This window comes from Polyodon spathula, chromosome 6 (assembly GCF_017654505.1).
Source record: "Polyodon spathula isolate WHYD16114869_AA chromosome 6, ASM1765450v1, whole genome shotgun sequence".
NCBI classification, from domain to species: Eukaryota; Metazoa; Chordata; class Actinopteri; order Acipenseriformes; family Polyodontidae; genus Polyodon; species Polyodon spathula.
The window spans coordinates 36,220,972-36,237,038 of NC_054539.1; the positions used below are offsets into that span (position 1 = coordinate 36,220,972).

A 16,067-nucleotide genomic window follows, 5' to 3' on the forward strand; every position below is an offset into this window, starting at 1 on the left:
TAGCCCTAGCTACTTGTTACTGGGGTTCTGAATGGTAACACACAAGGCAGCCTTGGCTTTTCCTTGTAGCAGTCCGGCCTTGGTACACTCTCCCTTTCGGTATTATCATAACCCTGGTTCCCTGAAATAGAAATGTAACCATTAACCTTCAAGGTCGCTGCGTCCATGATCGCGGCATGTTGGAAGGAAAAATGAATACTAGTACCTGTGTTTGTCATCTTATGCTATCTGGAGTGAGCATGACTGCGTCACGGGTGCTTGATCACAGCTTTGGTATACTATTCAGGTTCGGGATCTTTACAGGTAAACACCCATTCGGTAATAATTACATTTCTATTTCAGGGAGCCATGGTTATAATAATAACCCAACGATACCCATTGTCCTCTATCAATCAGCCTCTGGGACTGTCATCCTGCTGAAATGCAGCTGCCACCTGCAAATTAGCGAGCATAAATGAGTTATGAGCGGAACCAGAGTGGTTTTCATACACATTTATGATGTAGTTGTTGGCATCACACACTTCTTGCATATTGACAGAGTAGGTGCCCTTATGATTTACGTAGAGGCGCCTATTCTGTGTTGGTGCGTGTATCTGCACGTGTGCAATCGATAGCTCCCAGAACACCAGGAAACCCTTTCCTCCTAAGAAAACTCTGCTTTGTATTTTGTTGCAGCTCGTGCGAGGCAGGTCAATTGAAACACAAATGCTAGCACTGTTGATAGTTTGCTAAATCACTACATTTGTATGTAAATGAGGACACAAGTTCAGCCCACGTCCAGCGCTAACGCTGCCGGATGGGCGCTAAAATAAAGTTGCAAATCACGTAGGTGGACATAGTCTGTTTGCCCACACGTACGCTTGATTTTGGTGCACTAACTGTTCGCTAAAGTGTTTTGCGATTTGCCTTGGGTTTGCAAACATTGCTAAATAGGACCCATAATGTTCTATGAAATAACTGGCAGTATATATATTTTGCACATATTTAATGTTTGGGTTTTTTTTGTTGTTCTAGGCACATAAGACACTGTATGCATTAGCAAACACAGAGACACGATACTTTGCGAAAAAGAAGACTCTTCTCAGTCTCAGTAAACTGGCAGCTCTGGCATCTGACTTTCCTGAAGATTTAGTGCAGGAAAAGGTGGAAGGTAAGATAGCTCTGAGCAGCCCTGAAGTCAATGGAATTGTGCAGTATATAATTAAATGCAATTATAATGTAAATGTAATTTTTAGATGAACCTTAACACACCTGCATAATTGTAATTATACCATATACTGTACTTGATTCTAATCGTAATTACTGCAGTATAATTGCATAATGTTGACAATTGCATAATGTACGTTTGTTTGTTTTGTGTTTGAGTATATGGGCGGGTGCCTTTTTTTAACTGTCCGTAAATATTGACAGTAAAAAACATAAGATTAACGGGACTGTATAATGTAGAACTGTAATTTCTACTTTGAGACAGTAGGGGGCATAGTGTTAGTGATTGCAACCAGTTACCAAGGTTTAAATCTGAAGGCTGTAAAAAGATGCTGAATGTTGTCTGTCCTCAGAGATAGCTGAGCAGGAGCGCTTCCTACTCCACCAGGAGACGCTGCCTAAACAGCTCCTGGATGAGAAGCAGCTGATTCCTGACACCATGCCCTTACTGACTGCTCACAATCTCATCAATGTAAGTGCTATCAGGTATAATGCTTGATCATCAGAGCATTGATCTTTCAGGTGATTCCAGCTATGTTGAACCCAGTTTTCTTATAGTTTGGCAATGGGATAGATGAGTGAGCTCTGGGTAATTTGAAATTAAAAATGGATCAGGTGTATGGATACAATATTGACATTTTATTACAGCAACTATGAGGTGGTAGGTAAATTTAAAGGTAAAAAAAGAATGGGGGCTTTAAGTCGAACCTTATGATTTGTTATATTTTATATACAGCATACAATATTTTCTACTATTTTAGATAATATATTTACACACTCTTTACTGATTTAAGCTTCTGCGGTCAGGCACATGTTCAGAATGGGGTTGGACATAGTTTAAAATGTAATCAAAATGTGCATTTTATTGCTGGCTTCCAATGGTAATTCCAATAAATTATGATAAATTGTATACAACTATATGAAATAAGTTTTTCTAATTTGCCATCTTGGTCATTTCACTTCAAGAATAGCTCACGCTATAGTCCAGTTAAAACAGTACAGATCAGTTCTGCTTGGTGCTTTAAAAATAAAATACATTTTGGGTTATGATTTAAGTTTTATTTGTAATCTGTGTATTCACTTGACTAAGTCGTAAATTAAGGTAGTTGTAGTATTTATATTGTCTTTTAATCATGAATGTATTTGTGTTCAAGCTTTACATCTGTGATGAGAATAGAAGAGCTAATGAGTACGATTTCAAGAAAGCACTTGATCTTCTGGAGTACATTGATCAGGTATGGAAATGTTAGCAAAGCATCAAGGAGCACCTACAGTAATTCCAATGTTGCTATGTGAATCATTGCTAATCCATAACATTTGAATGCATCTTTGCATAGTTCTGCAAGTTATCTACTAGAAAAGTAATGTTTTATGAATTGAATTTCTCATGTTGGTTTTAACTTTAATACACACTTTTCACAAATACAGGAGGACGTTGATATTGAGGCACTCAAATGTGACATTTTCTGCAAGGCTCTTCAAAGAGATGAGTATGTACTATTCATTTCACTTACCCTCTTCCCCTGTCTCTCAATGCCTCGGTATGCATGGAGTACAGAGCAGATACTATTTTTTTCAAAAGGCTTGATAGCCTATAAGATGCTAATAGCCAGTTTACGCTAGTTCTCTGGCTCTTGACAAAGGCGCTACAATACATGCATCATTTTTGTTATTTTCACAGATCAAAACGAGTTGTCCACATGTTTTAAATTAAATTGTTAATTTTTATCAGTAATAATAATCAAGTTATTGTTTTATGACCCCATGTTAATCAGTGAGAAGACGTTGGCGGGTGTTTTGCTGCCGCTTCTCACAATACTGCTTTTTTTCGTCTTAACTTTCTATCATTATTTTAACATTTATTTATTTTTTAACATGTATATTGTAATATTTTTAGCTCTTTTTTTTACTTCATTTAATTTGTGTGTCTGAGAGTCAGTTTGCCTGATTACTGGCAATTTGCACAGTGGGAATTTGCGATTTGTAAACTTTTCGGAATATCCTTTGTACTGAACACCCATGGATGGACTGGATCCATGCCCTGTTTCCTGCCTGCTCACCTGCTTGTTTGCCTGCCTGCCTGATAATCTCTGCTGTGGGTGCTGTGTTGTTGTAGTCCGAGCCTTGTCCCTCTGTGTGCTGCAGGTTTGCTCTGCTCCTTTTGAAAGGGGACTCTAAAACTGCATTGGATTGCTGAATTGGCTGGAGTTCTGTGATTGGCCTGTACAATGATATGTATCTGCTGTCTATATCTGATCATTATGATCACTTACTCTGTTTCCAAGTTACTGAGTTTTCAAACCTTCTCAGCTGTTACGCCTGTAAGTGGTTTGTATGACACATATAGTGGTCTGGGTATTCTGTGCCGATGCCCATATTTACACAGAGACTCTGATCGTGGATGGGGTGGTGGTGTAGCAGTTATACACCATTTGAACTATGACCTAAAAATGGTCCCTGTACTGAGTGCTACTTCCTTTGAGTGTTTGGTTTTTAAACTAAAAGGTATTTTATTATTGGGTGATTTTAATCCTTAGCGGTCCATTTATTCAGCGCTTGTCAGGCACGTCAGGTCCATTTTATTTTCACACACGCTGTTTATTTTACACGCGCGGTTGAAATTTTTTTTTTTCCAGAGTAAAACAGGTTCAAAAGGCATTGAATCGCAAAAAAACACTCAGTAGTGTATCTATACCCAAGCCACACACCCTTGTTCGCTGTATTTTTCACATACCTCTTTATAGATGTGCATACTAATAAATCCTCTCCTGATCACTCATTTTATCACCAAACTCCTCAATAATGCGATCCAAGTCATTATTTTGTTACTGTAACATCTCAAAAAGCTCCTGCAAATGTCTGATATTGGACTGATATAGCACTGATATAGCACTGGATGCAGAAGCAGCTACCTCCTTTGTTATGTCTGTGTTATCTCTGTAATGCATGGGGCAGTAAGAAACACCCATCTTTTTTTTTTTTTGGTTTCATTCGGCTCCTCTTGGTCTCACTCGGCCATTGAAAGGTTTTCTCAGCTTTTTCCGGAGAAAAAAACGACTAGAGACCTGTGCTTTACGTCTTTTTGATGATGTCGGACAGGGACAGACATTGGACTGGAAAGGGAAAATGGTAATGTCAGACCTGGACCGCAAAGGGATAATATGCATGTTGATTCTTCTGACTGCTGAGTCTCGGCTTCACACAGCACGCTAACTTCTCAACTAAAGCCATGGCCATACTCTTGATTTTGGTTTGCAGATACAGTTTGGGGATTTCTGAATTAGAAAGCATTGATCTGGGCTTCTCCTGTACTACTAAATATAGGCTGTACTACTAAATATGGGTATTCCATTACCTCCTCGTAATAGAAAACGTGTTGTAGCATTTCACAGTCTTAACTCTGTTAACCCAGCTAGCCTGTCTGAGGCACTTACTAAAATGCCACTTTGCATTGAACAGCATCATTTACTTGATGATTTAGTCAACTATTACAATGACACGTTAATGTCTATTCTTGACTGTTTAGCTCCTATTAAAACTAGGACAGTCTCCTTTTCTCATTCATCTCCCTGGTATACTACAGAACTTCACACCACAAAAGCAGCAGAGCGTCGGCTTGAATGGTTGAGGAGGAAGACTGGGCTTACTGTTCATGCACAGGCATATGAACAACATCTACTGATATACAGGGATGCTCTCAAGACTGCTAGATCCACCTACTATGTTAATCTAATTGAGGGTGGCAGAAGTAATTCTAGAACCTTGTTCTCTACCATTAATAACTGACTTGATCCAACAAAAAACTCTGTTCTGTCTTCTGCTGAATGGTGTAATTAATTCTTATTCTTTCACAAAAAAATGAGTAACATTAACAACCAGTTTCTAGCTTTCCCGTGTTTATCTACTGCTGCACTTGGAGTGGACAGTCTAGCTACTGTTGCTGTGTCTTCTACTGCTTCATTGTTGACCAGACTTTCTCACTTACTCACTGTTGATAGTGTTTCTGTCTGAACTGATAGCTAAAATATAAACTGCTACTTTTCCCCTGGATCCTATCCCTACCACTTTTGTTAAGGCTTGCTTTCTTGTCATTGTATTTTATTCTTAAGGTCATCAGTGAGTCTCTAACATCTGGAAGTGTGCCCTCTGCCTTAAAGGTTGCTGCTATCTCTCCTGTGTTAACACTAGAACCGCCAGGTTTATGCTACTTTACACACCAAGATTTCGTAATTCTTTACAAAACTATTCAAGCTCTGTCAAGTTCCTTGGGAGTGTTAATGGACAGAAATCTTCAAGTCATGCCACAAATTTTCGGTTAGGTCAGTGCTCTGACTTGGCCACTCAAGGACATTTACCTTTTTGTTCCTTAGCCACTCCAGTGTAGCTTTGGCTGTGCTTTGGGTCGTTGTCATGCTGAAAGGTAAACGAACGTCCCAGTTTCAGCTTTCTTGCAGAGGGCAGCTGGTTTTGCCTCAAGGACTTCTTTGTACTTTGCTCCATTCATTTTCCCTTCTATCCTGACAAGTGCCCCAGTCCCTGCCGATGAGAAACATCCCCATAACATGATGCTGCCACCACCATGCTTCACAGTAGGGATGGTGTTCTTTAGTTGATGCGCTGTGTTGGGTTTGAACCAAACATAACGCTTTGCATTTAGTCCAAAAAGTTCCATTTTAGTTTCGTCAGACCACAAAACTTTCTGCCACATGGCTGCAGAATCTTCTGAGTGTTTTTTTGCATACTTCAAAACGGGATTCAAGGTGGGCTTTCTTGAGTAATGGCTTCTTTCTTGCCACCCTACTATATAGGCCAGATTTGTGGAGTGCTTGGGATATTGTTATCACAAGCACACTTTGAACAGTCTTGACCATAAAAGCCTGTAGCTCTTGCAAAGTTGCCATTGGCCTCTTGGTAGCCTCTCTGATCAGTCTCCTTCTTGTTCGGTCATCCTGTTTGGAGGCACGGCCTGATCAAGACAGGGTCTTGGTGGTGCCATACACCTTCCACTTCTTAATAATCACTTTGCCATGCTCCAAAGGATATTCAAGGCCTTTGATATATTTTTTTTATATCCATCCCCTGATCTGTGCCTTTCAACAACTTTGAAAGTCCTGTCAACAGGAACTGTCCCAGAGTTCTTTTGAAAGCGCCTTGGTGCTCATGGTTGAGTCTTTTCTTTGAAATGCACTACCCAGCAGAGGGAACCTACAGGAACTGCTGGAATTGGGGAAACACAGCAGCAGCTCAAAGTCAAACAGCCGCGTGTGTTTTTCTGATAACAAACAAGCTGAAACTCGGAGCAGCTGATTCAAATTCAGCGCCATTTTGAGACACGGGCGAGGGGAGGAGCCAACAGCACAGCAGAACAACGCAGTTAAACGAGGCAGTCTTCCCAGCGACAGCGAGTGGAAACGACAGCGAGTGGGAGAAGTACAGGCGTGGAAAAGTACAGAGCAGTTTCGAAGCAGTTTGAAAGCAGGTTGAGGGCTGCAGAAGAAACTAAACTTCAAAAAAAAAAACTCAACATGGTCTTCAAGCCAGTAATCTGTGACACCTGCTTGATGTGGGAAATCCGAGAAAACCCAGCGGAGCTAAACCAAGTGTGCGTAAAGTGCCGCGCGATCCAGGATTTGCATAAACTAGTAAGTATGCTAGAAATGGAGCTGGAAGAAGTGAGACAGCAACAGGATCTTGAGGAACTGGCACACCCACAATTCATGGAAGTCTGCATCACCCCTAACAGACTGAAAGCCACCAGGGAGATAGAAGGTCAGAACAGCTGGGTTCAGGTAGGCAGAAGCAGGGAAAAAAAGAAACTTCGTCAAACACCACCACCAGAAATCAAAACAACCAACAGATTTGAGTCACTTCAGAATTTTGATGAGCAGAACCAACAACAAGAGAATGAAAGGAACAACATCCAGGACCCTATTGACAGTGGTGACCAGACAGCAAAAAGAAGGGAGGTCATGATTGTTGGGGACTCCATATTGAGAAACACAGCAAGTTCAGTTCGCAGTTTGGACCCCCTTACTACAACAGTGTGCTGCCTTCCGGGAGCCTCGGTCAAGCACATCACTGAGAACGTGGACAGGCTCCTAGAACGAACAGGAGACGACCCGGTAGTAGTCGTCCACATCGGTACAAACAACATTGGAAGAGACAGACCAAAATCCCTGCAAAACAAATTCAGAGAGCTAGGAAGGAAATTAAAAGAGAAAACCAAAACTGTGGTATTTTCTGGTATACTACCCGCACCTTGCAAAGGACCATATGGACAGCTGGAAATAATTAATCAAAACGCATGGCTGAAGACGTGGTGCACACGGGAAGGCTTCACCTATCTTGATCATTGGACCACATTCTACAACGAGGACTATCTGTATAGACGGGATGGACTGCATTTAAATAACAAGGGAACCAGTCTACTCGGAGAAAAGATCCTCGAGCAGGTTCGGAAGCATTTAAACTAGAAAGGAAGGGGGGAGAAATCAACAAAAAAAACAGAAGGGAGACCGCATCAAAACAAGAACAACAACTCAGGTAAGACAACCATTAAATGTATTTATCTAAATGCTAGAAGTATCAGAAACAAAATTCTAGAACTTGAAGCTACTGCACTAACAGGTAACTATGATGTGATAGGTGTTACAGAAACTTGGTTGTCTGAGAGTGATGGGGACGAATATAATATTTGTGGGTATACACTGTATAGGAAAGACAGGCAGGACAGAAGAGGAGGAGGGGTAGCGCTATACATAAGAAACAGTCTTGAAGCCCAGGTGTTAAACCTGGACAAAGAAAATAAAACCGAATCAATATGGGTCAGAATAACAGACAAAAATTCAAAGGGCATAATAATAGGAGCATGCTATAGACCGCCAGATTCAGACGGTGAGCAAAATAATCTGTTATACAATGACATTAGAAATGTGTGTAGCAAAGGAGAAGCCATACTAATGGGGGATTTCAACTTCCCCCAAATAAAATGGGAAAACCCGGTGGGTAGCGCGAAGGATGAAATAGAAATGGTGGAAATGACAAATGACTGCTTCCTAACACAATTTGTGAAGGCACCCACTAGAGGGGAGGCATGCCTTGATTTAGTCTTTTCAAATAACGAAGATAGAATAACTAAAACAGAGGTCAGAGAACCACTGGCAAACTCAGACCACAACATGGTCTCATTTGAAGTGTTTTTTAAATCCCCAAAAGTAAAGACTAAAGCTAAGGTTTACAATTTTAGAAAAGCAAACTATGAAGGTATGAAACAGAGACTAACAGAAGTAGATTGGAGTAAAATAGAGAAAACACCCACAGAAGAAGGATGGTTGTTCTTCAAAAATGTAGTACTAGAGGCGCAAAACAATTATATCCCTAAAGTAGACAAATCTAAATGTAAAACTAAATTGCCAAAATGGTTTAATAGATCAATTAAAAAAATATTCAGCGAAAAAAGGCACTTTACAGAGCATTAAAAAAGGACCAAAAAGAAAGTACGCAGAAAGAGTACACAGAACTGCAAACGCAAGTCAAAAAGGAAGTTAGAAAGGCCAAGAGAGAAATAGAAATGAACATTGCTAAGGGAGCTAAAACCAATTCCAAAATGTTTTTCCAATATTACAACAGCAAGAGAACATTCAAAGAGGAGATTAAATGTTTAAGAGATACAAATGGCAAAATTGTAGAGGAAGAAAAAAAAATAGCAAATATGTTAAATGATTACTTTTCACAAGTTTTTACAAAGGAAGATACTGACAACATGCCCCACATGTCATCCAGTTCCTATCCAGTTTTAAATAACTTTAGCATAACTGAGGCAGAAGTGTTAAAGGGACTAGGAGCTCTTAAAATAAACAAATCCCCTGGGCCGGATGAGATCCTCCCAGTAGTACTCAAAGAAATGAAAGAAGTAATTTACAAACCGCTAACCAAGATCATGCAGCAGTCTCTTGACACAGGGGTGGTACCGACAGACTGGAAAATTGCAAACATAATACCGATCCACAAAAAGGGAAACAAAACTGAACCAGGTAACTACAGACCAGTAAGCCTGACTTCTATTATATGCAAACTTATGGAAACTATAATAAGATCCAAAATGGAAAATTACCTATATGGTAACAGGGTACTGGGAGACAGTCAACATGGTTTTAGGAAAGGGAGATCGTGCCTAACTAACTTGCTTGATTTTTTTGAGGATGCAACATCGATAATGGATAATTGCAAAGCATATGACATGGTTTATTTAGATTTCCAGAAAGCTTTTGACAAAGTCCCGCACAAAAGATTAATTCTCAAACTGAACGCAGTTGGGATTCAAGGAAACACATGTACATGGATTAGGGAGTGGTTAACATGTAGAAAACAGAAAGTACTGATTAGAGGAAAAACCTCAGAATGGAGTGTGGTAACCAGCGGTGTACCACAGGGATCAGTATTAGGTCCTCTGCTATTCCTAATCTACATTAATGATTTAGATTCTGGTATAGTAAGCAAACTTGTTAAATTTGCAGACGACACAAAAGTAGGAGGAGTGGCAAACACTGTTGCAGCAGCAAAGGTCATTCAAAATGATCTAGACAAGATTCAGAACTGGGCAGACACATGGCAAATGACATTTAATAGAGAAAAGTGTAAGGTACTGCACGCAGGAAATAAAAATGTACATTATAAATATCATATGGGAGATATTGAAATTGGAGAAGGAATCTATGAAAAAGACCTAGGAGTTTTTGTTGACTCAGAAATGTCTTCATCTAGGCAATGTGGGGAAGCTATAAAAAAGGCTAACAAGATGCTCGGATACATTGTGAAAAGTGTTGAATTTAAATCAAGGGAAGTAATGTTAAAACTGTACAATGCACTTGTAAGACCTCATCTTGAATATTGTGTGCAGTTCTGGTCACCTCGCTATAAAAAAGATATTGCTGCTCTAGAAAGAGTGCAAAGAAGAGCGACCAGAATTATTCCGGGCTTAAAAGGCATGTCATATGCAGACAGGCTAAAAGAATTGAATCTGTTCAGTCTTGAACAAAGAAGACTGCGTGGCGACCTAATTCAAGCATTCAAAATTCTAAAAGGTATTGACAGTGTCGACCCAAGGGACTTTTTCAGCCTGAAAAAAGAAAAAAGGACCAGGGGTCACAAATGGAGTTTAGAAAAAGGGGCATTCAGAACAGAAAATAGGAGACACTTTTTTACACAGAGAATTGTGAGGGTCTGGAATCAACTCCCCAGTAATGTTGTTGAAGCTGACACCCTGGGATCCTTCAAGAAGCTGCTTGATGAGATTTTGGGATCAATAAGCTACTAACAACCAAACGAGCAAGATGGGCCGAATGGCCTCCTCTCGTTTGTAAACTTTCTTATGTTCTTATGTTCTTAATTATCCTGAAATCATGTGAATCACTACAATTTAACACAGGTGGAGGCCACTTAACTTGGTGTGTGATTTTGAAGGCGATTGGTTACACCTGAGCTAATTTAGGATTGCTGTTACGGGGGGGGGGGGGGTTTGACACTTATCGAACCAAGCTATTTCGGGTTTTATTTAATTAATTTTCTACAAATTTCTGGAATATTCTTTTCACTTGGAAGTTGTGGGGTAGGTTTTGAAGATAAATGAAAAAAAACAAAACTATTTTAATGCATTTAAGGTAACAACAGGTAAACATTTTGAAAGGGGATGTAGACCTTCTGTAGGTAGGGTATATGACATTTATTGAGCTGTTTGAACATTTCCAGTCTGGGTATAGAGCTAAGTACAGTACTGAAACAGCTTTTGTGAAGGTAACAAATGATTTGTTGGTGACTGCTGATTCAGGACCTCTCGGTATTCTTCTGCTGGATTTAAGTGCAGCTTTTGATACTGATATTTTGCTGGAGCGCATTATAAATGTTCTGGGTATCACTGGCACAAATTGTTGGTTCAGGTCATAGCTATCTAATAGGAAGCAATTTGTTATCCGAGGCAACTAGAAATGTGATGCTTCCCCAGTTACACAAGGTGTCCCTCAGGGCTCTGTTCTGGGACCATTATTATTTAGTGTGTACATGCCTCCACTTGGCCATATTATTCAACATCATGGTCTTGGCTTTCATTTTTATGCTGGAGACACACAGATCTGCCTACACACTAAACCCAACGCTGAAGTGGCTAACACTCCTCTATTCGGTTGTCTGTCTGATATCCAGGATGTCTATGAAAACGAGCTAAATTAGCTCATATGGCTTTCCTGAATAAAGATTTTTCAAATAAATAAGCACTGGATGCAGCTTAATTTCTAACTTTTTGCGGTCCTATGTCGGACCAGATCCGACATTACAATTTTCCCTTTCCAGTCTGATGTCGGCACCAACAGCAGCTGCTGCTTCACGTTGTTTACATTTTGAACAAAGACGCAACCTGTCCAAATAAACAGTGCAGGGTTTCTGAGATTATTCTCAAGGAGGCTCAACCGGTGCATTTGCTGCGCGGCTGCTCAAGTACAACAGCATCTTGGTAGCTTACCAGAGCTGTTTACTAAAGTCTCTTTCACAGAGTTCCCAAGAATAAGCCTATTATCCCCTTTGGTTCTCCATAATGGGAGTCTGGGACCTGCTGGCAAAAGTGGCCGAGGCAGCTTCTGTATGCTTTTCCACTACTTGCCATGCTCCCGCTGTGCCTGGAAAAGATCAGGCAGGACCGGGCCAAGAGACATCTCCTGAAAGGCCAGGTGTCGGAACTGCCGAAACGCCACAACCTACTCAGTCAGGCGCGGGGTATATTGTGACATCCCGACCCATCAAGCCTGCAGCTCTAGGTCTGGCCCCTGAGCAGTACCATTTGAGCCATCTGGGGTTTTCTATAGGGTCATTGACAGAATGTCAGTGGAGTCCCAGTATAGATATTCCCCATATGGGTACAAGTGGGGCGTGTTTAAAATGTGGTGCCTGCCTAAGGGTTTTGACCCCACAACCTGTCCCATGATAGTTGTACTGCAATTTTTACAGGATCTATTTGATGAGGGGAAATCCTCCTCTGCATTGAAGGTCTATTTGGCAGCAGTTTCAGCTTGACATATTAAAATTGATGGTCTCCCTAGGAGCACATTTCCTGGCAGAGCAATATTTGAAAGGAGCTCGGCGGTTTTGTCCGCCTATGAACGACATTGTCCCTTGCTGGAGGCTTAATGTGGTGCTTGAAGCACTTATGAAATCTCCTTTTGAACCTTTGCATTCAGCAGAGCTGAAATATTTATCTATAAGAGCGGATTTCTTGCTTGTGATTTACATCTGCTAAGCGGGTGGGTGAGATGCAAGCTTTTTCGGTTGCAAAAGTCTGCTTAATGTTTGCAGAGGCCAGGGCGAAAGTTACACTTCACACTAAACCTTAATTTTTGCCAAAAAACATCTCGGTATTCCACATCAACCAGATGAGGCTTTTCATCCGCCTCCTTTCCAGTCTGATAGAGAGTGGCAGCTCCATACGGTGCCCGGTGTGGGCACTAGAGTATTATGTGGGCTGAACTCAGAGTTGGAGGCAGTCTGAGCAGTGTTTTGTCTGTTGTCGGGCTATGTCCCATGGGAAAGCTCTTGTCTAAACAGAAGCTATCAAGATGGATTACAGATATGGTTCAGACTGCATATGAGCGAGCCAAATTGCCCACTCCAGAAGCTCTCGGCCCATTCTACCAGGGGCATGGCAATTTCGTGGGCTTTGTTCCAAGGCACATCTGTTAGAGATATTTGCGATGCAGCAGTGTGGACTGCTGCCATACTTTTATGCGGTTCTATCAGCTGAATGTCGTGGACCTCATTCGTGTCAAGGTACGACGAGTTGTGCATTCTTTTATGGGTCTTTCGGCACCAATGTTGTACTGAGACTGTCAGTTGACTAACTGTAGCCCGTCTGTTTCTCTGCACAATTCGTGTCAGCCTCCTTTGGCCTCTTTCGTCAATGAGCCGTTTTCGACCACTGGCCTGCCCTTGGCTGGATGTCCTTTGGGTGGTGGACCATCCTTGATACACACGGGAAACTGCTGAGCGTTAAAAACCCAGCAGCGTTGCAGTTCTTGACACACTCAAACCGGCGCGCCTGGCACCTACTACCATACTCTGTTCAAAGGCACTTAAATCTTTTGTCTTGCCCATTTACCCTCTGAATGGCACACATACACCATCCATATCTCATTTGTGTCCAGGCTTAAAAATCCTTCTTTAACCTGTCTCCCCTTCATCTACACTGATTGAAGTGGATTTAACAGGTTACATCAATAAGGGAGCATAGCTTTCACCTGGATTCACCTAGTCAGTCTATTTCATGGAAAGAGCAGGTGTTCCTGTTTTGTACATTCAGTGTATGTCAATAATCACTAAGCAAACGCATGAAGAAAATAAGCAGGAGTCAAATAAGCGGGAGTCTGTCACCAAAGCAATTCAACAAACCGGGTCAGTAAATGTGTATTTACCAACAAAAAAATGGAAAGTGGATGTTGAATGTCGTGTTTTTCAGGATAAGTAAACTGATCAATTATTTTTTGTGCCGCAAAGAAACCATTGCAGTGTGGAAGGAATATAATGTCAGTGAGTGAGGAAGGAGGAGGGACTTGGGTGCTACAATGCTGCAGGACGTATCAACGTCAACCTCCATCTCGATCTCCTGCCTATCACTCAGCAGCGAATGCATGCATCCACACGGCTAGTCGGTCACAAGCATTAATACCCTGTATCTTTCTAAGCAAGGGATTTAAGGGAGCTCCCTAATAAAAGATGAATCTCAAAACAATAATATAGTACAGTAATTGTTACAGCTGTGTATAATGGTATTTAAAACTGGAAATTTGTCTGCATTTTGCATATCCACCTTTACTCTGGTCCCATCGCAGTCGGATACGCCACAGATTCCTTTTTATTACATTCATAGGTTTTAGTACATCTTTTTTTAATAGTGTAATGTGTCTTAATAAAGATTTTTAACCGCATGCACGCGTATTTGTTTTGATTACTGTACTGGTGATTGGGGGACATTTTGAATGTCAGGTTATTGTGTGGGAGTTGATACTGTCCACCGCTTACTTCGAGTGAATCACGTTAACACTAACGAGCCCATTCTGAGCTGTGGCGACTGTACAGGTATTTCTAATAAAATGTCAGTCGTGATTATTTTATTTTTATTTTTTTTAAAGCTCAATTCCTTTCTCACTTAAAATACAGCTTTGTCATTGTATGATCTGTCTTGTCCAAATTAGAAATAGTTAAAAATGACAGGAACTCCAGTTTGACTGCTGTTATTAGGTTATTATGTACTATAATGCATTACCAGTAAATGTCTTTGTTTTACTATCTTATTACAAATTGAATCATGTACTGTAAAATCATATGGTATTCTACTTGGTTGGTTAGAAGTCCTTGCCAGAGAATGCTTTACTACGATTCTTAGATTCATGTTGCACTGTTTTTGCAGCTGGTCATCTTCAGATGGAAATGATGACCCGATTGAAGCGGCGAAGGACAGTATATTCATAAAGATATTGCAGAAGCTCATTAAAGAAGGTAAACATTTACACACAGGGCCGGTATGAACTGTTGTAGCTTGTGTGTGGTAGGTGAAATAAAAAACAGTCATTGAACTCTTAGTGACCATACTGCCAACAAATCTGCAGTCACTTCCCTGCTTAGTTACATAATTATTCAGAATTACTTGGAATACGGAATTTAGGGGGATAATCCATATATTATATTATATATATATATATATATATTGGAAAAACTCGGTTTTAAATATATTATTATATAAACATAAAACAGTATTTTCATGAAAGTTCATAAAATGATAAACTTGGAAACCGGTTTATTAAATAATTGATAAAATAAATACAACAAAGCTTTCCTTAATGATGAAACATCTTTAGATGGAACTTTGATGCTAAATGTAAAAGTAAGGCACTGAGCATAATGCGTTATGCATTTTATGGTCTTGTTGAAAAAAATATTTTTGAATAACATTTGTTTTATCTTTTTTAGGAATTTCTCTTAAAAAATATTTGCCAGATGTGAAGGATTTGCTACAGTCAGAAGAACTTGAGAGACTTCTGTCAAAATCTTACTTTGAATTTGTGTTGCGGGCCAACTACGAGCACTATCAGGAACTACAAATGTGAGCCATCTTTGGTGTACCCCCCGCCCATTTTTATGGAACTTCTTTGAGCACTTGATTTCAATGTGTGTTCATTTTATAGTCTGGATTAAGCATTTTCTAATAAACTTCACTGAACCTCAGTAGATCATGTGTCTGGTTATTTTCCCTGATTCGCGCAAAATGCACAGCTAGTATCTGCTTGGTATCTTTTCTTTGTTTGTACCCGGCAGGAACTGTAAGTACCTGTGATAATTTATTTACTTTATATAAGCTACCAAATCACCCTGGACATTAAGTTTGCCATTATGATAGCTGGGAAGCCTATTGTTATTGCTGGGATTATTATTATTAGGGGTCCAAGCAACGAAGTTGCTGGAGCGCTATTGTAATTGTTAGGATTATTTGGCTTCCTAGCCAGAATGGCTGGGGAAGCCTATTATTCTTGTAAGAATTTTTTTTTTTTCTCCTTCTCCAAAAGTTGCTCAAAAACTCAAATATGGTAGGTTGGTAGATGCCTGTGGGAAGTTGTCGGTGAAGAAAAATAAATTGTCGTAGGTCACATGGTTCGGCAGCCATATTGGGTTTGCAGAAATTGTTAAAACATCTACGTATCAAATCACTTATTGCAGAGTTCTGAAACTTGCTATGCATGTTGAGGGATAGTCCAAGATTAACTGTTCATAAGAAGCTGATTTGGTTCTGTGTTTTGTCGGCCACGTTGTATAATGTCATAAAAATA

The 16,067-nt window shown here is 40.2% G+C and overlaps 1 protein-coding gene across 1 annotated transcript in view; it reads left to right on the plus strand.

The window, feature by feature from the left end:
* Positions 1-15,468, plus strand: part of nup133 (nucleoporin 133) — a 121,762-nt gene extending 106,294 nt beyond the window's left edge. Inside the window, exons 21-26 of the mRNA XM_041252798.1 lie at positions 1,015-1,150; positions 1,560-1,678; positions 2,361-2,441; positions 2,635-2,696; positions 14,654-14,742; positions 15,214-15,468. Of these exons, the coding sequence (XP_041108732.1) occupies positions 1,015-1,150; positions 1,560-1,678; positions 2,361-2,441; positions 2,635-2,696; positions 14,654-14,742; positions 15,214-15,350 (624 nt within the window). The 3' untranslated portion in view covers positions 15,351-15,468. The remainder of the gene's footprint in view (positions 1-1,014; positions 1,151-1,559; positions 1,679-2,360; positions 2,442-2,634; positions 2,697-14,653; positions 14,743-15,213) is intronic.
* The last annotated feature ends 599 nt before the right edge of the window (positions 15,469-16,067 follow it).